This window comes from Brachyistius frenatus, unplaced genomic scaffold (genome assembly GCF_029030835.1).
Source record: "Brachyistius frenatus isolate BFR_SWC_R1_liver_20210118 unplaced genomic scaffold, ASM2903083v1 Contig_123, whole genome shotgun sequence".
Classification (NCBI taxonomy): Eukaryota; Metazoa; Chordata; class Actinopteri; family Embiotocidae; genus Brachyistius; species Brachyistius frenatus.
The window spans coordinates 955418-978222 of record NW_027210722.1 but is presented as its reverse complement, the minus strand read 5'-3'; the positions used below and the strand labels follow the sequence as shown (position 1 = coordinate 978222).

Sequence of the window (22805 nt, the reverse complement as noted above, 5' to 3'; positions counted from 1 at the left end):
TCTCATTTTGACTTCACATTCCGGTCCAGCAGGGGGCGCAGTGCAGCTCGACCCCCCGCGGTCTAAAGAAAAAAAAAAAAAAGAAGAAGAAGAAGAAGAAGAAACGTTTTTTTTTTTTTTTCGGAAGAAGCAGTGATTGTAGTTCTGAGCAAGTTCTTCAGCTGGACTGTCCTGCGGGGACAGACACAGAGGGAGGCACCGGTACCGAGGACTGAGTCCACCGGGAGGAGCAGAGAGAGACAAGACAGCAGGGCAGACGAGATGAGTGAAGCTACTGCGGACACGAGCACGCTCTGCCTCTTTGATGTGGACGGCACGCTCACGGCTGCGAGACAGGTAGTTAATTCATGTGTGTGTGTGTGTGTGTGTGCGCGTGCGTGTGCAACTAATGGCACGCTTGACTTCATGCACGGACACATGACGGTACTTTCTGTCAGTGCAACATCCGCTTCCACGTTGTTCTTGTAGTTCCTCCGAACGATAATGTCCTCCGCAGAAACTAAATGATGTTTGTTCCGCCTTATGACGTCAGCCCCGCAGACTGTATATAAAAGTCCATACTTTAGCCAGCCCTGAAGTGTTACTGCCCAAAATGGTAAGTAACGATACGACAGCGATCGATAATAGTGTACAGTTAGTTTAAGCTGCAGATTTTGCTAACCCAGCAGAGACCCAGGAAACTATTGTTTGCCAGCTCGTAGCGACAACAGGAAGTCCCTGACGGAACGCGATATCTGTAACACTTGCGTAGTTTTTGAAAGTCGGCTGCTAAAATTTTCCATTTAACTTTAAATTCCGTGAAGCTGCAGGTCATTTGTGCTCAATAGTCGCCTTGTGCGTTTGACAGCCCACCTTTCGCGGTCAACAGTAACGCAACTGGGTCAAACGACGCCTATGCTAACCGTGTTTCCGTTCGGTTCCGCTAGCATTTTGCTAACGAAAGTAAATGTCCGTAAATCTGGTCAGATCTGCGTGTGAGGCAGTAAAACCATTTCAGAAAGTATGAAAGTTCACCACAGAACCATAACATGAAAGAAAATAAATGCACAAGTGTGCATTTTAGTTTTTGCCCCCCCCTCCCCCCACTGTGTAAACATGTGACTTTAGGAGCCCTTTTAAAAGAGAGGAAACAAAACAAAAAAAAGCAAAGTGAGCTGTATTTGAGAGGAAGCTGGAGACAGTTCTGACTATTTACACTTTTATTGAGCTGTTAATAATGAGTTCTCAGATAAATAAATTAAAAAAAAAATGCAGGTTCTGCTTGTGAGGGTTTCTATAAGGTAGTAAGTACACATTTTTTACGGCTGTGTGCGTTTTCAGTGTGTGACTCCAGACATGGCGGAGTTCCTTGAAAAGCTGAAGACTCGGGTTCGAGTCGGAGTCGTGGGAGGGTCGGACCTCATCAAGATCAAGGAGCAGCTGGGGAGTGACGGTGAGTGTCTGACACACACACACACACACACACACACACACACACACACCTGTTCCTCCGTTGTAGACCGATCGCACCTGTAATATGTCTTCTCAGGTGTTTTGTTTTTTCTTTCTCCTCCTTTATGTGCGCAGTGATCCATAAAGTAGACTACTTGTTTGCTGAGAACGGTCTGGTGGCCTATAAGAACGGAGAGCTGCTGTCCATCCAGGTAAGGTTGGCGTGCTGCGTCGGAAACACGCACCCGACACGCGACGACGTCGCCCCACCTGATGTTTACCGTGTCCGCTTCCTGTTTGCAGTCCATCCAGGCCCACATGGGAGAAGAGCTGCTGCAAGATTTCATCAACTTCTGCCTCAACTACATGGCCAAGATCAAGCTGCCCAAGAAGAGGTACAGAGTCCAGATCTCCTGCTCACTACGAGCTGTCGTTTGGGTCGACGGTTCTGTGGTTCTCGGACAAGGAAGCCGTAAACTTTGTGTTGAGTATCGGCTGTTGGTATTGATCATATTGATCTGGTTTAGCACTAAATTCTCCTGTGTGTTGTTGTTGGGTTTTTTTTTTCTCAGAGGCACGTTCATTGAATTTCGTAACGGGATGTTGAACGTCTCCCCGATCGGACGCAGCTGCTCGCAAGAGGAAAGGAAAGAGTTTTACGAGCTCGATCAGGTAGCACACACACACACACACACACACACACACACACACACACACACACACACACACACACACTGAAACACGTCACTTACTGCTGCGCTCGTCAATAATTTAATATCATATGCTGTGTTTCTATGGGCCAGGCTAGCTTTGCACTCGCCAGAGCACTTTAGCACCTTTCAGCTCTTTGTTTCGGTTTAGCGTCATTCTCTCAGCTGAGGAAATCTGTTCCTCTGTGTCTGCTAGATGTGTGATAATTAACGCGTTTATTAAAATCTTCTAAACAGCCCTGATATTTTTTCAACGGAGAAACTAACTTTAGTTTTTTAAGACTTGAACAGAAAAGTTTGAAAGCTGTTGGAAATTTTGGATTGATTCTGCATCCTCATTGAAAAAGAGATTTTATGAAATCTAAAATGGTTCATTTAGCTACTCATAACTTCATAACATTCTTAAGTTCATAATTTAAAAAATTTGCTGTTGGTAATTTTTTCTTTTAACATTTTTTTTTTTATATGTATAATTTACAGTCAAGTTTTAAGTTATTTTACTTTATTCTCTTCCCTTTTCACCATTTTTAAAACGGGAACATCATATAAACATGATTTTCAAGATAATCGCTGCATCGTTGGGTGAGTGTGACAGAAAACGGCTGACAGTTTTTCCCTCTTTGTTTCTTCCAGAAAGAGAAATTCAGAGAGAAGTTTGTGTCTGTGTTGAAGGAGGAATTCAAAGGGAGAGGATTGTCGTTCTCAATCGGTAAGTCGGCCGCGTTCAGGAACAACGTGCAGCTCTCGCCGGCTGATCCATAAGACAAACTGTGATCAGGAGCCGTGTGAGAGATCTGTCCTCAGTGTGATGTAAATTCAGTTCCTGCAACCCGGTTGTGTCCCCGCAGGAGGGCAGATCAGCTTTGACGTGTTCCCTGACGGCTGGGATAAGAGGTACTGTCTGGGGATCATTGAGAAGGACAACTACTCCACCATTCACTTCTTCGGAGACAAGACCAAACCCGTGAGTATGCAAACTACCGCGGGGCGGCACAATGAGGCCGACGGCCACGTGCGAGTTCTCACAAAGGAAGAACATCAATAGACGACGGAGGACCTAAAATCACGCTGACGAGGCTCCGTTGGGAAAAAAAAAAAAAAAAAAAAACTTCCTTTCGAGGCGTTTCCCCGATTCATCCGAGCGTTTTTTGAACAAGGCTGGTTTAATGTGAGAGAGAAAAAAAAATCATCCAAAACAAAGATAAGATTTTTAGAGCTGAAACCACGATGCTGTTCTCATGTTTTCAGATTTGAGCTCTGTGGTCTCGGTCGGAACTGCGGCTGATGTAGTAAATGTTGGTTTTATGTGTGAGTGTGAGTGTGAGTGTGTGTGTGTGTGTGTGTGTGTGTGTGAGTGTGAGTGTGTGTGTGTGTGTGTGTGAGTGTGAGTGTGTGTGTGTGTGTGTGTGTGTGTGTGTGTGTGTGTGTGTGTGTGTGTGTGTGTGTGAGAGAGAATGTGTGAATGTGTGAGTGTGTGTGTGTGTGTGTGTGTGTGTGTGTGTGTGTGTGTGTGTGTGTGTGTGTGTGTGTGTGTGTGTGTGTGTGTGAGAGAGAATGTGTGAATGTGTGAGTGTGAGTGTGTGTGAGTGTGAGTGTGTGTGTGTGTGTGTGTGTGAGAGAATGTGAATGTGTGAGTGTGTGTGTGTGTGTGTGTGTGTGTGTGTGTGTGTGTGTGTGTGTGTGTGTGTGTGTGTGTGTGTGTGTGTGTGTGTGTGTGTGTGTGTGTGTGTGTGTGTGTGTGTGTGTGTGTGTGTGTGTGTGTGTGTGAGAATGTGTGAATATGTGAGTGTGTGAGTGTGTGTGTGTGTGTGTGTGTGTGTGTGTGTGAGTGTGTGTGTGTGAGTGTGTGTGTGTGTGTGTGTGTGTGTGTGTGTGTGTGTGTGTGTGTGTGTGTGTGTGTGTGTCCTGCCGGCCTGCTGTTCATCTGTTCATGACTCTTTTGAGGTCTGAGAGTTTCCTGCTGTGCTGCTGTTAGAGCGCTCACAGTGGGTGGTCGAACCCCGGACGAGGCGTCGCGCCTCCGGAGCAGGTCGGAGTGAAAGCAGTGAAACACGCTGAGCTTCGTCCTCCTCTTGGTCTTTTTTTCAGGCTGCACATCTGATCAGATCTTTAGGACGGACTGTCGGCAACAAAAATGACGCGCGGCAAATCTTTTTATGTAGGAAATCATCCTTCTCTGCCTGTCTTTGCATTTTTTTTTTTTTTTTGTGGCAATGTGTGGCATTTTGACAATATGCAAACAATTCCCTCCCTTTTTCCTTTTCCAATGCGTTTCTGCACCATAACAACAATATTAAATATTATCCCAACATTTGTCAGGAGCCGTCGGGGTGACCATATCTGGGCTGTTTAGTTTTTTTCTGACAAAGCCACGTTCTTCTATCCATCTTTATTCCTGAGCTGCTTTTTGGCTCAGAAAACAACACGATGCCAAAAAAAAAAAAAAAAAAAAAAAAAATCATTATTCACATCACATTCAAATCTAACAAATACATCTCCTAACAGTGAACAACAAACGGCGCCGTGTTTCAGCTTGTTTGAATGATATTTACAGACCGCACGTACCTCCAGTTCCCAGCATGCAGCAGGTTTTTTTTTTGTCAGCTCACCTCGTGCGTCTTGTGTTTGCTCGCGTCAGGGAGGAAACGACTACGAGATCTACAGCGACCCTCGAACCGTCGGCCACGAGGTTTCCTGTCCGGAGGAGACGCAGCAGCTCTGTCGGCAGCTCTTCTTCTCGTGAGTAGCCGAGGACTGAACGAGGCCGTCTTCTGCGAGGCCGCTGCGAGAGGTCTGATATAAATGATGATCTGCGTCAGCGACTCGTAGCCCGACGGAGGGATCTTTCAACTCCTCGGCGACGCTCCGCAGTTAAAGTGGACGCTTCGGGGGAAGACCAGCAGTCGGCTGCTGCGGGCGGGAGCGAGAAAGAAAGGTCGCTTAAAACGGCAGCGTTCAGACGGGGAAGTTCAAAGTGGCACAGAAACAAATGAATCATGAGGTATGAAGGATAAATTAAAAAGTGTTTCGTAATCACGTCTTCTACCTTTGGTTTCATGTCGAGGTGTTTGTCTTCCGTTATGCCTCAAACCACAGACTGTAATTAAAGAGATCAAAAACAATGAAATAACACAGATGGATTTATGTAGCAAACAAAAAAAAAATTTGTTTTAAATTCACCTTCTGCTTTAATATTCTTCAAGTATTCAAAATAACAATTTTTTTTTTAAGCAGGGACGCAGATCACAAATCGATTCCTGTAGTGAGGACGTTTTTAGATTCATCCTTCAACTCCTTCTGCTTTGATGACATTCGTCATTCTCCAACCATCTTCATGACTATTACATTAAACATATAACTATAACATTGAGCTACATCAGCCTGAAAGAGAGCATGTTAGCCGCTACATTAGCCTAAACAAGATCATGTTAGCCGCTACATTAGCCTAAACAAGATCATGTTAGCCGCTACATTAGTTTAAACAAGATCATGTTAGCCGCTACGTTAGCAACAAGATAATGTTAGCAGCTACATTAGTTTAAACAAGATCATGTTAGCCGCTACATTAGTTTAAACAAGATAATGTTAGCCGCTACGTTAGCAACAAGATCATGTTAGCCGCTACATTAGTTTAAACAAGATAATGTTAGCAGCTACATTAGTTTAAACAAGATAATGTTAGCCGCTACATTAGCCTAAACAAGATCATGTTAGCAGCTACATTAGCCTAAACAAGATAATGTTAGCAGCTACATTAGTTTAAACAAGATCATGTTAGCTGCTACATAAGCTAACATTAGCCGTGACATTAGCCTAAAGAAGCTAATGTTAGCCGCTATGTTAGCTTAAATATGTTAACATTCACTACTAAATTGGCCTAAGTAAGCGAACATTAGCCGCTATGTTAGCTTAAATATGTTAATATTCACTACTAAATTGGCGAACATTAGCCGCTATGTTAGGATAAATGCACTAATGTTAATACCGGTTCTATCATCTGGTCGTCGGTGAGTTTAAACAGCTGAAAGTGAAGTTTAAAACTCCACTTCGTAAACGCTTTATCTATGAATCAGGCTCAAATTTGAACTGATGACTCGACGTATCAACAGCTGTTGCAGCTCCGGCTGCTTTTTTTTTTTTTTTTTTTAACTCCATCACAGGTTTTCTGAAGGTTTTTATTGTTCATACGAACGACTGCAGAAGAAGTGCTGGTCTTCCTCCTCCTCGGAGAGGTTTTTTATTTGAGATGTTCTGAACTGACCGAGCTTCATGTCTTAAAACGATAAGACTGAAGAAAGGTAACATCTGTCGAAGGCTTTCGCGTAAACTGACAACCTTTCTTTTCTTGAAGCTCCTCGACATATTGAGACATGTCGAACAGAGTTCAAATCTGTCCCGGAGAATACTTTCCAGAATCTAAAATGCAGATGTTGCTTCCACACACTTTTATTTTAAGTCCACATGTTTTATTTCATAGATCCCGATGGTTTTTGTAGAGAATCCTGCAAATATGGAAAAACTCTTTACATTACTTGGAAAATAAACCCGTCGGCGCTCTCCAGTGGATGAAGTTTGTAATTGGGACTTTTATCTTTTGAGGTTTCTGTACTGATTTTTTTTTTTTTTTTTTTTACTTCTTGGCAGATAAAAACATTAATTCCATCATCGATCAGCAAAAAGCTAAACATGCTTTATAATCATCTGTAAACTGATGTGGCAGTTAGGCCTTATTCCAACTTTACAAAACTACACAAACACAGGAGTCATGTATATACAGATGTTGTGATGTTTTCAGTGGCTCTTACTTTGAAATTCATGGAAATGTTCCCATTAAAACTCACGAAACAAATTTCACCAGATTTTGTCGAACTGTTTATTGATCGGTGTCCGACTCCGTGATCGAACAATAAAACGGCAGAGAACACGTTCTTTCCCTTTTTAAACCAGTGCATTTATTGGTACACCCTTTACATCGATGGATACAGGAACACGCGCGCGCACTCACACACACACACACACACACACACACACACACACACACACACACACACACACACACACACACACACACACTGACTGTACAGACACACCACTGGCTACAGTGCACGAGTTAAAAAGCAGAGATCCAGAGAGCTCTTCAGGTTCAGTCAGGTTTTAAAACCGCTGCACAACCTTTTTTTTTTTTTTTTTTTTTAACCTACAGAGGAAACGGGGGTTTATGTTTACATCTGTTAAAAACTGAAGCTGCGTGACGGAAAGAAATATTTTGGTCGACTTCTTTCTTCGGTCGAGGAGGAGACGGAGCCGCCGGAGGTTTAACACGACGCTGTAACGGCGAGCGAGCTCTCTCTCTCACACACACACCACAGTTAAAACACTCCCACCCGATCCTGCAGGAAAAAGAGCCGAACCGACGGATCTCTGGTTCCTGCTCCTCAGAGGGAATGTAAAGAGTTCACAGGACCTGAAATCAAGGGCTTTAGGTCAGGTCTTCACATAATAATAATAATAATAATAATAATAATACAAAAAAACAGTACATAGAACATAAATAAACAAAAAGACTTGCTTCTAGCCTTCGTTGTAAACATGATTTTTGTTCACATTTTGACTCCTTTCATGTTCCCTCGTTCGCAGCCGAGAAAACAAGTTTGTATTTTTTTTTTTAAGTGCCCATTTTTATTTTTTACATTTTTAGCTGTTTTGTGGAGCGTGTAAGACTCGAGATGTAAAGCAGGAGGAAGGTTTTAGGCTCGTTGACCTCCCAGTGTTCACACTAACAGCTTCAGGTTGATCTGCATCTGAAACGCCTCCGAATACAAACCGATAAGTTAATATCCCAGAGAAATAATATGTACGTGACTCTAAATCAGCTTCTACTTCTATTATTACTGGAGCTGAACTAGTGACCTCTGTTACATCTAAAGGAACTGACAGCAGGTTGGGAAAACCTTGATGACCAGAATCATAATGTATTTTTTTTTTATCTTAAACTGAAGATGAAGGAAGACTGGAAGTACGAGGGTGGATCCGTGAGTTCAGAGAGTGTTCCTGAACGCAGCACAGTGATGCACACGGAGCAGGAGGAAGCAGCGACCCTCACGAGGAAGTATTCCAAGTGTCGTCCCTTGATCAACATCAGCACCTGAGTTCAACACGCTTTTGTGACCGCTGGTACGTAAACGTTTGTGATTTCACCGTTGGACCTGAAACTAGCAGAGAAACATCAGATTTTGGGTAAAATGAAAATCCTCAACATGCCCGCGTATAGCCGAGCGTTCCTGAGCCCATGCAGTAATTTCCGCCACTGAATCAGGGCTGTTTTTAAATCAGTTCCGCCTGAGGCTTAGAAGATTGATTGGTTGTTTGATTTTGAAATGGCCCGCCTCTTGTGTCCGTCTTTGTTTCACTTCCTATCCTTTGTATGATTGTTTCACCTGTCCCGTCGTTGTTTTTAAGAATTTCTGTTCCCCATAAATTTGACCCCAAAATCTGATATTTCTCCGCTCCTGTTTCAGGTCCAACGGTGAAATCACAAATGTTCACGTACCAGCGGACACAAAACCGTGTGGAACTCAGGTGCTGATGTTGATCGAGAAACGACACTTGAAATACTTCCTCATGAAGGTCGTTGATCCTCCTGCTCCGTGTGCATCACTGTTCAACAGGAACACCCTCTGAACTGTTAATAATGTGATAAATAGACACGTGTTCGTCTCGTTGGCGTGTTTGATCGTCTCTCTGAGTCGTTTCGTTCCCGGCTGACTTCCTGTCACGTTTGTCCATCTCACAGTAGTTATAGTTCAAACAACAGCAACTGAGTACGCCTGAAATCAGCAGCCTGTTTGGTCCTGTGCAACAAAAAAACTTTACATAAAAAACAACAACATTATTTCAAAAAGATAAAAGCCGTTGAGGTCTGTCCCTCGTCCACCGTGATTCCCTTTAGGACGAAGACAAATTAAGAGTCGTTGAGTCATAAAGAAAAGTTAAAATCCACCGGTCCTTCAGGTTAGCTGTCCGGTCTGCTCCTCATGTCAGAATAAAAACTACAAGGATGGCGGGGTTCCCTTTTATTCTTCCAGTCGGCCTCATTCGATGTCCGGGTCCTTGCCGTCGTCTCCGCCGCTGGACGAGCGGCTGCTGAGGTCGGCCACGCCCGACTCCAGGTCGCTGCAGGTGGAGAGGTCGTCGGGGTCGTGACTCTTGAGCTGGGTGTGCGGCCCTAACGGCAGGGTGAGAGCGGGGTCCGTGGGCGGAGCCTTCTGATTGGCCGGTTGGGAGGAGAGCGCGTGACCGTCGTCCGGTGCGGGGCTGGTGATTGGGTCGGTGTAAGTGGTGGGCGGGTCCGGCCCGCTGTGTCTCGGCTGCAGGCGGCTAGTGCTCCTCCTCGGGACCTGGATCTTCTCCCACGTGATTGGCCGACCGCTCAGGGCCGCAATCCTCTGCAAGAGACGCACACTTTAATGAGCCGCGCGGTTTAACTCCCGTGAGTCAGAGTTTAATTTCACTTCTCACTGGGATTACATCACATCATCATCTCTGGATTATTATTTTATCATGCGGAGTTCAATAAATTCTCATTTGTGGTAATACCAGCCACATTAGCAGCGACTGAGGGACTATTTGTTTTTTTTTATTTAAAGAGGAAATCAATCATTTGTGTCTGAAACATGGCTGCAGCTGACAATTTCATTGTCGATTAATCTGCTGTTTATTTTATCGATGGATTGATCGTCTGTTTGGTCAGAAAATGGTGAAAACTGTTGAGCAGCGTTTTTTTTGTCCTAAATAAATCACTTTATGATCATGGAGGACGAAAGGAACCAGAAAATATTCTCATTAGAGAAGCTGCAAACACAGAAGTTTAAAAGTTTTCAATTAAAAAGGACTATTAATACATTATCAGACTAATTGCACATTTTCTGTAAGTAAAAAAACAGATTAGCAAATTGCAAATAATTGTTGCAGCTCTGAAATGTTTTTTTCCGCTAAAAAAGTTAAATATTGTTTGTTTGGTGAGTTATTGATTGATAGACTTTGACTAAGAAGTGGGGGATGTAAGGGTTGATTCAGCTTGCCCCTTTTAAATGGATTTTGTGTTCTGGTCTGTTCATGTTGACATGCTGCAGATAGTAATCTTAAAAAGCTAAATAATATTTAACATCTATGTCTGGATCTGATCTCAAATTTAAAAAAAGAGATTTCAGAGTTGTATTTGGCCAAAGAGGTTTTTGTGATGTTGAAACAGCGATGGATGCTGAGGTTGGAGGTCGTGGTGTGTTGGATCAGGCGGTGTCTCTGTGTGTTGTATGCCTTGTCTGGAGCCCGGGTGGTGGTGGTGGGCGGTTCCTCCTGGCGCTACCTCCTGGTGATTGGTCAGCTCCTCCTCCAGCTGCTGGGACTCCTCCCTCACGGCAGACAGGAAGTCGGCAGGTGACTGGCGAGGGGGCGTCGACTTCTCCACGTGGTTGTAGAGACCTTTCCACATTCTGGAGGATATCAAGGTTTGAAATATTTTTTAAGGTTTTCTGGACATTAAGCATTTTACATATTTGTCTGACTGAAAGGAAACATTTCAAAGAGGGTGGGGCTTAAAATGATCGATTTTCAGATTCAGATTGATCTTGACTTGAATAATTAAGTCGGCACCCAGTGGAAACCAGCAGTGATGTCGCCCGTTGGTTTGTGAACGTTATGAAGCCTCCAGTTCAGATTCTGTCCGTCACCATCTTGCTAGTTCGGAGCGGTTTGGAGCAGGAAGTGACCATATTTGGACGAGCTGGGGGAGGAGTGAGCGGTGGATCTGACTGATCTGATTGGAAACCTGACGATACTACGTCCTGCCCACCGATAGTTGTAACCTGACTGCAACACAGGCCTGTCAATCAAACAGACATCTTTTTGAAGCTTATTTTCTAATTAATGACAGAATTATTTTTAGATGAACCGCCAGAAAACTAATAAGAAGGAGTGACTTTAACTAACAACACCGAGATAACACGTGGAAATTTATTGACTTTGTATTTCATGAGAGAAGTTGAATGGGAGTCTATAGAGCCGGAGGCTTTTTGGAGCCAACCTCTACTGGCACTCGGTGGTATTGCAGCTTCAGGCACTTCTGCATTGACCGCATTTTTCAGAAGCTACAGACACTTTTATATGGTCTGTGGATGGAGTACAAGAGTGCGTGTTTGCTGCAGTGACTCACTTGAAGCAGTAGGGGGTGGTGTTGGGTCTCAGGACTCCCTGGGTCTGGCTCAGCTCGGCCTTGTACAGAGGGTTGGCGTACTCGGCTCGGTCCTTCCACAGCTGAGGCCAAACCGAGTGGCTCCGCTCACGGAGCCTGCGACCAACACAGCAAACAGACCGATTGAGAATCACACTGTTCTGGATCTTCTGAGTTCTAACAGAACCTGGACCCTTGAACAGGGCAAACGGGAGTGGATCAAAATTCTGTCCAGGTGTGTGTGTGTGTGTGTTCAGATGTGTTTATTCAGGTGAATGTGTTTCAAGGCGTGTGTCCAGGTGTGTACGTGTTTAGGTGTGTATTCAAGTGTATGTGTGTGTCCAGGAGTGTATTCAGGTGTGTGTGTGTGTGTGTGTCCACCTCATGTCCCTGCGCTCCTTCTGACAGTTTCCCAGGAAGGTCCCGTACTGACAGGAGTAGACGTGGGTGTGTACGGCGATGAGGAAGCGCTCGTTGAACTCGAAGGCACACGGGAACTGCTCGGACAGCTGCCACACACACTCCAGGAACTGATCGATGACGGGCGACACCTCTTTAGGATCCCCGTCCAGGTGAGCGTACCTGCATGGACAGAGCTCGATCTTTACTGCCCGTCCTGGCACAAACTCCTCAAATCAGATCAAAGTGACATGAATTCTCGCTGTGTCTTTTTTGGGGTACGACCCGGACCAATCATGGTTCACGTTGGCTTCCTGTGTCGTCGGGTCAAGAAGCTGTCAATCTGACATGCTGGACTTTTGGTCCCAGACGCCGCATCACTGTTCTTTAATGATGTCACACTACAAGGCCTGTTTGTCGTTCCCGATGTTCATATTCGGGCCTGACACTGGAAAATGATCGGCAACGACTGATGCTACGTTTTTACCGTGTACAGAGAAGAGTCCATGTGAACGGCGCCCTCTTGTGGTATTCACAATGTCCGAACTCTACATTTTCAATAAGCCTCGAGTTCTCGAGTTGTGACGTGTTTGCTGACATTTACAGAAATGTCAGAGGTCGTGGAAGTTCATGTTTGGTTGGATGTTCAGCTAATAACTTGTAATTTTAGTCTTAACTAGTTCATTAAGTTCATAACTTATATAATAGCTTACGTCTGAGGAAAATGTTGATCTTTCCAACGACCTAATCTTTTCCCTCTGTGACTTTGTATTGTATAACAACACCGAGATAACTCGGTAAAAAAAAAAACATTTATTGGCTGATAATTTCAAGAGAGAAGTTGAACGGGAGTCTTTGGCGCCGGAGGCTTTTTGGAGCCGACCTCTAGTGGCACTCGGTGGTATTACACTCTAAGGCACTTCTGCATCGGCCTCATTTTTCAGAGCCAGAAGCTATGAACACTTTTACCAAAATAGCCTTTCAGATGAGAGCTGAAACAACTTCAGTCCAGTTTCCTTTGGATAACACTTTGATAACACTTTGATTGACGATGACCAGAGAATCTTCTTTGAAAAATGAATAAATAACGATGTTACAGTGGAGTCCAACAGTATCAGACAACCAGAGACTATACTTTCATTTCACTGATTACATGTTGGAGATAAATCTAATCAAATGTAATCTAATTTAAGGAGCATTTAAGGAGCTCTCAATTATGGAAAAACATAGGAAGGGATTTTTGTACTGACCCAAATACACTGACCTTGTACTAATTCTTCTCTGTCTTTTAAGCATCTGTGTTTCTCTGCTCTGAACACGTCTCCTCATATGAACTCACCACAACCCGGTTTTCTTGTTGGTTTTTGCAGCATCATTAATACAGCGACCAAACTAACCAAGAAACACTCAATATTTATTTTTTATCCAAAAGCTGAAACATCTGTTGGAGTGTTAGAGATTTAGAGTTGTTGTCAGAAGATGTGTAGAGCAGCAGGTGCTCCTGTCTGAGAAATAAAAATGATTTGTCTGCACTGACCTGTGGGAGAACTTGTGCCCGAAGGAAACCCAGTCTCTCTCTATCAGCACCTGGACGAGAGGAGGAGGAAGAGGAGGTAAGGATCTAAGAACTGTCTAGAGAGGAAGAATAAGAAGTGTGTCCACACTGTGTGCCTGTTACCATGAGTCCTTTCATGGTCCTGTAGTACGGGTCCAGCAGTACACTGGCTACAGAGCAGGCCTGAGCCGTCCTGTCCCAGCCGTCTGAGCAGTGAACCAACACGCTGACACCTTCATCAGCCACCGCCTGGAGGAAGAGGAGGAGGGAGGCAGTTAATTAGATAATCCATGTTGTAATAAACTGTTTCAGTAAACTAATTCAAGGCATACGAGGGTGGATCAATAAGTTCAGAGGGTGTCCCTGAACGCAGCACAGTGATGCACACGCAGCCGGAGGAAGCAACAACCTTCATGAGGAAGTATTCCAAGAGTTGTCTCTTGATCAACATCAGCACCTGAGTTCAACACGTTTTTGTGTCCACTGGTACGAGAACATTTGTGATTTCACAGTGGACCTGATTTTGTGGAACAAAAAAATCTTCAAGACGCCCGCTTACAGCCAAAGTGTGCCTGAGCCCTTGCAGTGATTTCCACCACAGAATCATGGCTATTTGTAAAAGCAGTGCCGCCTGAGGGCCTGAACATCATAGACATCCAATATTGTTTTTTTTGGTGGAAAATTACTTCATGGGTACTTCAAGTTAAAAACGGCCATAATTCTGAAGAGGAAATTACTGCATGGGCTCAGGAACACTCGGCTGTAAGCGGGCACGGTGAAGAATTTCAGTTCCTAAAAATGTTTACCCAAAATCTGATGTTTCTCTGCTCCATTTTCAGGTCCAACGGTGTTGTCGTACCAGTGGACACAAAAACGTGTTGAACTTCCTCATGAAGGTTGCTGCTTCGTGTGCATCACTGTGCTGCGTTCAAAACAGGGACACACTCTGAAATTATGGTCAACCCGTGTGTGTGTGTGTGTGTGTGTGTGTGTGTGTGTGTGTGTGTGTGTGTGTGTGTGTGTACAGTACACACCCTGGCTATGAAGACTCCAGCATCCAGTACAGCTTTAATGTGTTTGAGCCAACCAGAGTTCTCGAGCCCCCACAGGAAGTCGGTCATGGATGGAGTTCGCATCTCGCCCACTGTGGGGAAGAGAGAGAGGAGGATTACACACACACACACACACACACACACACACACACACACACACACACACACACACACACACACACACACACACACACACACACACACACACACACACACAGAGGAAAATAGGAAAAGACACAGTCAGAGGAAGTCAGTGTGTTTACTGATAGCAGCGTAGTGTCAATATTTTCTCATCGTCACTCAGCTGGTTGCATGATTCGTCTCACACTGCGTCTTACTGTAATTTGCTACACGCACACGCACACGCACACACACACACACACACACACACACTTTGTTAAACTCACCGTCAATGATTTTCTGCTGGCTGCTCCTCATCACATGGATATTTTCGATGCCAATGAACTGCAGCTTTATGTTGGTGTAGTGGTCCTCGTTCTCGTAGCCTTTACCTGCTGCTCGGTTGGCCATGGCGTTCAGCTAGAGACACACACACACACACACACACACACACACACACACACACACACACACACACACACACACACACACACACACACACACACACACACACACACACAGAGCAGCTTGTTGTATATCAGTATTCTTCACTGTGGCTCTACCTCGATATAGGTCTGTGTGTGTGTGTGTTACCTTAGGCCTGGTGTCCACCACGTAGATGTAGTCGCTCCCCGGGTTGGACTTCATCAGCGCCTGCAGCATCATCTCATCCTCCTGACAGCGGCCGCTGAAGCCCGACAGCGGCTGACTGCACCGACACACCGCTGCCTGCAGGGTGACAAAACACATCGGTACCATTGTCGGCCTGTGTGTGTGTGTGTGTGTGTGTGTGTGTGTGTGTGTGTGTGTGTGTGTGTGTGTGTGTGTGTAGGACATGTACCAGCGTGTCCTGGTGGAAGTAGGACAGGGCAGGAAACCGTCCTCGGCTCCTGAACCTGGAGCTGCCCACGATGATTGGAGGAGTGGCCGACTTTGGGACAAACAGATCTGCGGGGTAAGTGTCACACACCTGCAGGAGGACATACACACACAAACAAACAAACGTGATTATATGTCCTCTTACTCTTATTTTTACATTAAAAAAACATTTTGAACAGAATCACTGTGTAAAGTATTACATCATAAAGTCGCCTTTCAAAATAAAACAGACTTTATTACCAAAACTAAGAGTTCATTTCCAACCAGCGAGGCTCCGCCCCCTCTCCTCTCACCATCAAAACAAACTGCTGCTAGCTAACCGCAACAACAGGAAGTGACGGGGTTTGTGGGAAATGTGTTCTTATCATGGGAATGAGGAATGTGTTGAATTACTGAACTTTGTTTTAGTGTTGAATGAAGATGATTTAAAAAGCATTTAAATCTCTTATTGTGACAGTAGATGGAGCCTTTGTGTTTTATATTACAGTCACAGACTGTCTGATCTGTAAAACTACGTCACTTTTAGACACTTTTTTTTTTTTTTTTATCACTTTGAGCCTCGTGATGGTTCTCTAAGTTCAACACAGAAAGAAAAACGCATTACAAGGCAAATATTTCTGGGATGTGCAGCAGAAGGACTATTATCACAAGAAGTCAGCACAGATTACTCTTCATCAGGGAGCTGGTAACAAAAACACAACAACACATCCCGAAAAAAAAACCGACCCTGTATTCGCTGTTGGCAGCCGTAGACACCCACAGGTTGTTGGGGACTCCCATCCTCTTGTAGTCGGCCAGCAGGTCAATGAAGTTCCACGACTCCTCTCGCTCCTCTTTGTTCACATTGGGATTAAAGGACAGGCAGTACAGCTCGCTGTACTTCTCTGAGGAGGAGGAGGAGGAGGAGGAGGAGGAGGAGGAAGAGGACGAAAAGAAGGTAAACAAGGAGAAGAAGGAGGAGGAACAGGAAAAAGTATTATTTACAATACCTGACTGTAACACCTGCTGCTGACATCCAGCACACATTCACACACACACACACACACACACACACACACACACACACACACACACACACACACACACACACACACACACACACACACACACACACACACACACACACACACACACACAACAACAACAACAACAACACACCTGGTCGTGACAACCTGACCAATGAGGTGTGGACGTCCATACAGTCTCTCTCCTGAGGGACGAGAATCTGGAAGACCCGGAAGTCCTTACAGCGCAAGATCAGCTGACTTCCTGTGGGGGTGGTGGGCGGCCTCTCCACACTGCTCACCATGCTGTGCAACACCTGGAACACACACACACACACCTGTCCTGTTACTCGCTGTGGATCAAAGAGCCCAAAAGGATAGAGATATGCAGCTGTGTTTGGAGGCTCTAAAAGTTAGCATCAGAATTTTAAAATGAATCAAACAGGAAGTCTATGGGTCATAACGTTCACAAACCAACGGGCGAGGTCACCGCTGGTCTGGACACCGAATCTGATCTTCTCACTTGTAAATAACAGTGCAGACAGTCTGCCCCGAAGATGTGATCTGAGAAATAAATCTGATTTAGTTCAGATCAGGTAACACCGATGAAGAGTGACGAGGATTTTTCTGTTATTGCAGTTTAACTCAAGTTAATTTTTAGTTTATTTTTTACTGTAACTGCAGGGGTCAGTTGTATCAATCAGCTCTAAAAACAACAACTTCGACCGTGTGATGTGTCTTGTGATCTAAAATATTCAAGAAGGAATGTTGACATCAGTTTATGGGGAAGCTCCGGGCTTTTCTAACAGGAAGTAAAAGCTGTGTGGTGAATAAGAAGAAGAAGAAGAAGAAGAAGAAGAAGAAGAAGAAGAAGAAGAAGAAGAAGTAAAGGGTTGTGTGAGCTTTCTTTTTGCACACGAGCTAATTCTGTCTTCTTTGTTCCTGTTAATCCAGGCAGCACCGTGGGAAACCTGACTCCTCCTTTATGATCCAGTCGGGTCAAGAGGGGCGGGGCTGACTCCTCATCCTCCTCCTGCAGGAGACCGGAGAGGGCAGAGCCTCACACAGCGATGAGGTTGAAAGGTTTTCAACGGGCCGAGGAGGTTTTCATTCAGAGATACTCCACGTGGCCGTGTCGTCATGACGACTCCGGTGCCAAAGATTTTCACCAGCACTTATCACCGTGAACCCTCTTCAGTTCTTTACTTATAACAAAACAATTCTTTTTTTTTTTTTTTTGCAAGGTCTGTGAAATGTATTTTGAAATATGCAAATGAGACGGAATCTAATTAGCTATGCGCCAATTTGAATACATTTCCAGGACAGAAATCTACACATTGGATGAAGCCAGGGTTTAAAATTCTTCTTTCCTTTCGTGTCATATTGAAATCAAAAGGTTTTTACAAAGGCGATATCTGTTTTTATCACTCCAAAAGTCAGAAAATACTGTCAAAAGCTATATATATATATATAATAATAATAATTCTACATGTTTTTAGGGATCAAATATGATATAAATCAGGTTATGGATGATTTATGGAGGAACTGCTCTGTAGTGAGAATCAGACTGGGAGGTCTGGTTTGTATAAGTGATGCTGAAGAGGAGATCTGTGGCTCAGATTGTGAGAATAAATCCTGATAAATAGATATGTATTACAAAATTTGAGAAATGACACAGAAGAGGAGGAGCTGCAGGAGTGACAGTGTGATTATTTTGTGTCTGACTGCCTTTAAACAGCCATGATGTCACGTGGAAGATTTTCGATGTTGCTGTGTTCCTTAACGAGCTTTTTCTTCAACAATCGAAAAGATAAAAGATGAAAATAATCTCCTCATATCTCTGTTTCCTTCACCTCTGAAACGTCGCGCTCGGTGAATCTACTTCGATCGTTCTGGAGTTAATCCGACGCGTGTCCCTGTCAGAACGATCATATCTCTGTCACAACATGCCTTCGAGTGTGTGTTCACTGAATCAGAGTCTCCTCTCACTGCAGACGGAGCCTGAGGCTGCACATTCAAAAAGGTAAACAGGTTATTTATTTATTTATTTTTTTCTGTTTTCTTTATCTAGAAATAAGAAAATATTCTAATTCTCTGTGAAGGAATAGTAGAGCTGCATGTAAACAGGTCATCCAGGGTGAGATTTACGGTGGGATATGAGTCAGCAGAGGATGGAAGAGAGACAGACACTTTAACCCTGTGAGCCCCACAGACAGCCGGCAGGGTTTAAAAGACATGTTTTAAATAATCAAAAAGATCCCGTTTATCAGCAAGAAACTGATAGAATAGAAATTATAGTTGGGTTTTCAGAATAAAAGCACTAAATCTGAGTTTAAAACAGTGATATTGGATGGAAATAACTGTTTCAAATCGTTCATTTAAAAAAAACAGCTGTGGCTTAGATAGCAGAGCAGGTGGTTCACTTAATTATAAGGTTGGCAGTTTGATCCCTGGTTCATGCTAAAGTGTCCTTGGGGAAGAAAGGTGAATGTGTGCAAGTGGGTGAATGGAGGCGGCGAACACAGACAGGTTTGTAGAGGCGGGAAACATGGAAATACTTCAATATGTAAAGCAGCTGGAGCCCCGCCCACTTTCTTTTATTTTTGCACAATACCGGCAACACTTGTTACGTCACCCGTTGGTTTGTGAACGGCCGATATGAAGCATCCAGTTCAGATTCTGTCCGTCACCACATCCCTCTCACCGATAACCGTAATCTGACTGCACCACAGGCCTGTCAATCAAACAGACACGCCCCCAAACACGTCTTTTTGAAGCTTATTTTCTAATTAATGACGGGATTATTTTCATATGGACCGCCAGAAAACTAATAAAAAGGAGTGACTTTCACTAACAACACCGAGATAACACGTGGAAATGTATTGACTTTGTATTTCATGAGAGAAGTTGAATGGGAGTCTACGGAGCCGGAGGCTTTTTGGATCCAACCTCTAGTGGCACTCGGTGGTATTGCAGTTTATGGGAATTCTGCATCGGCCTCATTTTTCAGACCTGGAAGCTACGAACACTTTGATATACAGGCTGTTGTGGGCACTTGGAGACTTCAACTTTTTCTTCTGTGGTTTCTGCCGTTCTAAACGTGTTCCGCCGCACACAGACATGTTGGAGGAAACATGGGACACTAACTGATTAGAGTTCAGAGGGGGAAATCTTCTGAGATCTCTCGACAGGCCACCGCCTGTCGAGAGATCTCAGAAGACGTGATGGTGGATAAAAAGAAGTGCAGCCTCCATATTGTCAAAACTATTCATCACATCTTACCCAGGTCTCCCTGCGAGTCTCTGGGTTGTTCTCGACAAAGATGGTGTGTGTGGCGGAGAGGTAGAGGGTCCCGACACTGGCCTTTCTCTGGCCTGAAGACCGGTCCAGGAGACGCACATTCTCCACCTGACAGAGGCGCGCACACACACACACACACACACACACACACACACACACACACACACACACACACACACACACACACACACACACACACACACACACACACCGTAAATTAAAGTGGTTCCAAAAATCTGAATTTGTTGCTGTTATGCATGCGGGACTACAAATATCAATTATTTTTTATTATTTATTAATCCGCTGATTATATATATATATTTTTTTCGATAAATCAGTCTGCTGTTTGGTCTTTAAAATGTTAGATATGTTTTTCCAAAGCCAGATTTCCAGTTATAAATGTGTTGTTTTGTCCTGAAAAACAGTCACAACCCCAAAATATGTAATTTATCATAATGTAGGATTAAAAAACGGAACATCCTCACATCTAAAAATATATTTTTTTTAACATCAGTTATCAAAATATCTGGAGATTAATTTTCAGTCAATCAACTGATTTATTTATTGTTAATAATTGCATATGTGCCCTGTTAACTCATCTCCATCCTCCAGCATGGCGGGGTTCTCTCAGGAGGATGGGGTGCATGCTGAGTCACGCTTGGCCTGATATCTTCCAATTCATACATTAATTACATGAAAATAACTGAACGTGTGCTGCACGGCGAGCTCGTGAGCATCCTAACAGCCACACGCGCCAAGTGTGTTTATGGTTGTCGTCAGTGGCTGGGTCCATTATCGGACACAGGATGGGAGCTGAACTGGGCTTCACCGCGGGGACACGAGCTGCTAGCATGGTGTCCCGACTTTAGAGAGGTCTCCCCCTCCGGCTGTCCCGGAGACAGAGGACAGTGCTTCAGTGGACAGGCAGACGCAGAAGGGTGCACCGAGCAGCTGAAGCCCGGCGGCAGAGAGGGGACACTGCACAGACCAGAACCCCGACACCGGAGCTCATGCGCCGGCCGCTTTTACCTTGGGCGTCCGGATGTGCTCCATCACTGACAACCAAAATGGTGGAGATGGAGAACGAGTGGCCCGACGTGTTGTGTTTGTCAGCGGTTAGATTCCCTGATTGACGCCAACCGACGAGCTGTAGTGTCCACGGCTGCTGCTCCTGCACTGGCCTGGAACATGTCCCATGGTGTCCGTCCCGCGGCGCCCCGCCTCTGAGCGTTCAAACCGGGCTAAAAAAAGGTATCAGTGTCCCCTCTGGCCGTCGGTAACGGTACCCGAGCTCCGTCCGTCTCTCTTCGTCTGCCTCCGAGATAGTGACGCTGATAACAGCTGCGTTTCTGCGCACTACGCTACTACGATGACCACATACATAACATCCGGTCTAACCTTTCAGAATAAAACTCAGTACTCTCATAGTCGTCGGAAAAATTATCCCAAACATCAACAGCGGGGGTTTTCCCATCTCAAACGGACCACGTTGTTTGTAAGTTATACATTTGAAGTTAAATAAATGTTAGTTTATTTTTTTGTTTTTTTACGGCGACGTCAGCTTGTGTCAGTTTGAAACCCGCGCTTTAGTTTGAAAAATCAAGAACGTGTTCAGCGATTTTATTTTGGTCAACTTTAAGTTTTCTTTTACAGATCGTGCCAAGCGCGTGCGCGTGTGCTCCAAAGAGCACCCGCGACTGCGCGTGCGCAAACTCCATCCTCTCCTGCCTCTTTGAACGCACGTTTGAGCTTCCTACAAATCCTGAATCATCCCGAATCTCATGCATATATGCAAATATAATATATTCATTTGATTATTTATTCATTTATATTTAACTTCTGTGTAGTCTTCACTATGTATCAAAGCTTTAAATATAAATGGATAAACCTTGAGTGCAAAAACTGTTTCCTGTTTTGTAGCTTTGTCCCCCCCCCCCCCCCCCCCCTTGGTCATCACTATCTGTGTGCTTCTAAATTAACTTCATTTGCACTGTCAGCCTTCAGTTTCCTGTCATGAGGAGGCACAAGTGGAAGTCACACTCCAGTGTACGCAGTGCCGGTGGTTGTGAAATATTTTGTGGTGTCTCGACACACGTCTGTCTGTAGGAAAGAGGATGAAGGGAGACTCTACGTCACTCCAACAGACGTCTGTGGTCTGATTTGTTCACCTGCTGAAGGCTCTGATAGATTTAAACGCCTCCCGATGAGTCGACTACACTGTCAGCATAAATCCTGAACCAACCAAACTCCACTTTAATTATTCTGAATTTAGTGTTTGTGTGAAAGCATTGATGTTTGAAGCAGAACTTCTGTCCAACAGCTGTTTTCTTAATGGATGCGTCAGACACACTCACCTTTCCGTTCCTTCACTAAACCAGCACTGATGATCTAATTATGTTTTTAATGATGTAACATTTCTGTTCTTTATTTTTAATAACTGATTTATTTTGTATTCTGTTTCCTTTTAATGTTTTGAACAGTAAAGATCACTGTGATTCTGTAACATGAGATTATACCTTACAGTGGTGGAGTGTTACATTATTGATTGATTGGGACACTGAGACACTGTTAACCCTTTCCTCCCTGCTGCGACATATTTTTTTTTTTAAACATTGCAGAGACCTTCTGGTACAATGAGAATTTAAATGGCTGCAGCATCTTTTGTGCTGGATTTCTGTGGCATCAGATTTTGCAGAGTGGCTGCAGTGTCACTGACACGTTCTCCGGCTTTTATTTACTTTTATTTACTCTGAAATATGTCGTCATGATTAGTAATCTAGAGATCCCTTTTCTTTATTTCCTCTGCTTTCCTTCCCTTGGCCGCTCCAGATCAGATTCAAGTATTAAAATCTGGATGAAAAGCATTTGTTTTCTGTAGCATTTAGGCCAAATTTAATTAAAATTCTATTCTTTTTTTGTAAGTATAACTGCTCAGATGCATCCTCGTGTGTTTTAGTTTTTAGTTTTGTTTTTTAAATCTCTTTTTGTTTTATTGCTTTAAACCTTTTAAATCTTTAAAATCTTTAAGGTGGTGCAGCAACCTTTCTTTGCATTTAACTGTGCTGTGTTAATGAAGCTGACTTGACTTCCTTATCTTTTCCACAAAGTCCAAGGTTGTTCACGATG

The 22805-nt window shown here is 44.1% G+C and overlaps 2 protein-coding genes across 3 annotated transcripts; one reads left to right on the top strand and one right to left on the bottom strand.

Moving 5' to 3' along the window:
• Positions 1-114: 114 nt before the first annotated feature.
• On the top strand, positions 115-5422 carry pmm2 (phosphomannomutase 2). The gene is made up of 8 exons (XM_069713916.1): positions 115-336; positions 1321-1432; positions 1567-1643; positions 1735-1826; positions 2004-2103; positions 2775-2850; positions 2990-3105; positions 4780-5422. Exons 1-8 carry the CDS (start codon positions 262-264, stop codon positions 4882-4884), a joined length of 753 nt encoding a protein of 250 aa, XP_069570017.1. The 5' UTR covers positions 115-261; the 3' UTR covers positions 4885-5422.
• Positions 5423-7067: 1645 nt separating this feature from the next.
• Positions 7068-21016, bottom strand: LOC138629903 (phosphatidylinositol-3-phosphate phosphatase MTMR7-like). Of its 2 annotated transcripts, none has more exons than XM_069713898.1 (14): positions 20709-21015; positions 19662-19787; positions 16534-16696; positions 16102-16259; positions 15338-15466; positions 15091-15225; positions 14784-14916; positions 14359-14468; positions 13448-13573; positions 13307-13356; positions 11752-11952; positions 11353-11487; positions 10507-10633; positions 7068-9586 (listed from the first exon to the last, which is right to left on the bottom strand). In XM_069713898.1, the coding sequence occupies exons 1-14, from the start codon at positions 20730-20732 to the stop codon at positions 9233-9235; spliced, it is 1971 nt and encodes a 656-aa protein (XP_069569999.1). In that variant the 5' UTR covers positions 20733-21015; the 3' UTR covers positions 7068-9232. The 2 variants fall into 2 exon arrangements, with proteins under 2 accessions (XP_069569999.1, XP_069570000.1); XM_069713899.1 differs by having other exon boundaries at positions 9425-9586; positions 10458-10633; positions 20709-21016.
• Positions 21017-22805: the final 1789 nt, after the last annotated feature.

What these genes read in the sequence shown, in the direction of transcription:
- LOC138629903 (XM_069713898.1), bottom strand. Translation starts at nt 20,732, where the DNA reads ATGGAGCACATCCGGACGCCCAAG. An exon ending in CTGCCAACAGCGAATACAGG is followed by an intron (nt 15,467 to 16,101) that starts GTCGGTTTTTTT and finishes GTCCTCCTGCAG; the next exon opens with GTGTGTGACACTTACCCCGC. An exon ending in ACCACCCCCTACTGCTTCAA is followed by an intron (nt 10,634 to 11,352) that starts GTGAGTCACTGC and finishes GATATCCTCCAG; the next exon opens with AATGTGGAAAGGTCTCTACA.
- pmm2 (XM_069713916.1), top strand. Translation starts at nt 262, where the DNA reads ATGAGTGAAGCTACTGCGGACACGAGCACGCTCTGCCTCTTTGATGTG. An exon ending in ATCAAGCTGCCCAAGAAGAG is followed by an intron (nt 1,827 to 2,003) that starts GTACAGAGTCCA and finishes TTTTTTTCTCAG; the next exon opens with AGGCACGTTCATTGAATTTC. An exon ending in AGTTTTACGAGCTCGATCAG is followed by an intron (nt 2,104 to 2,774) that starts GTAGCACACACA and finishes TGTTTCTTCCAG; the next exon opens with AAAGAGAAATTCAGAGAGAA.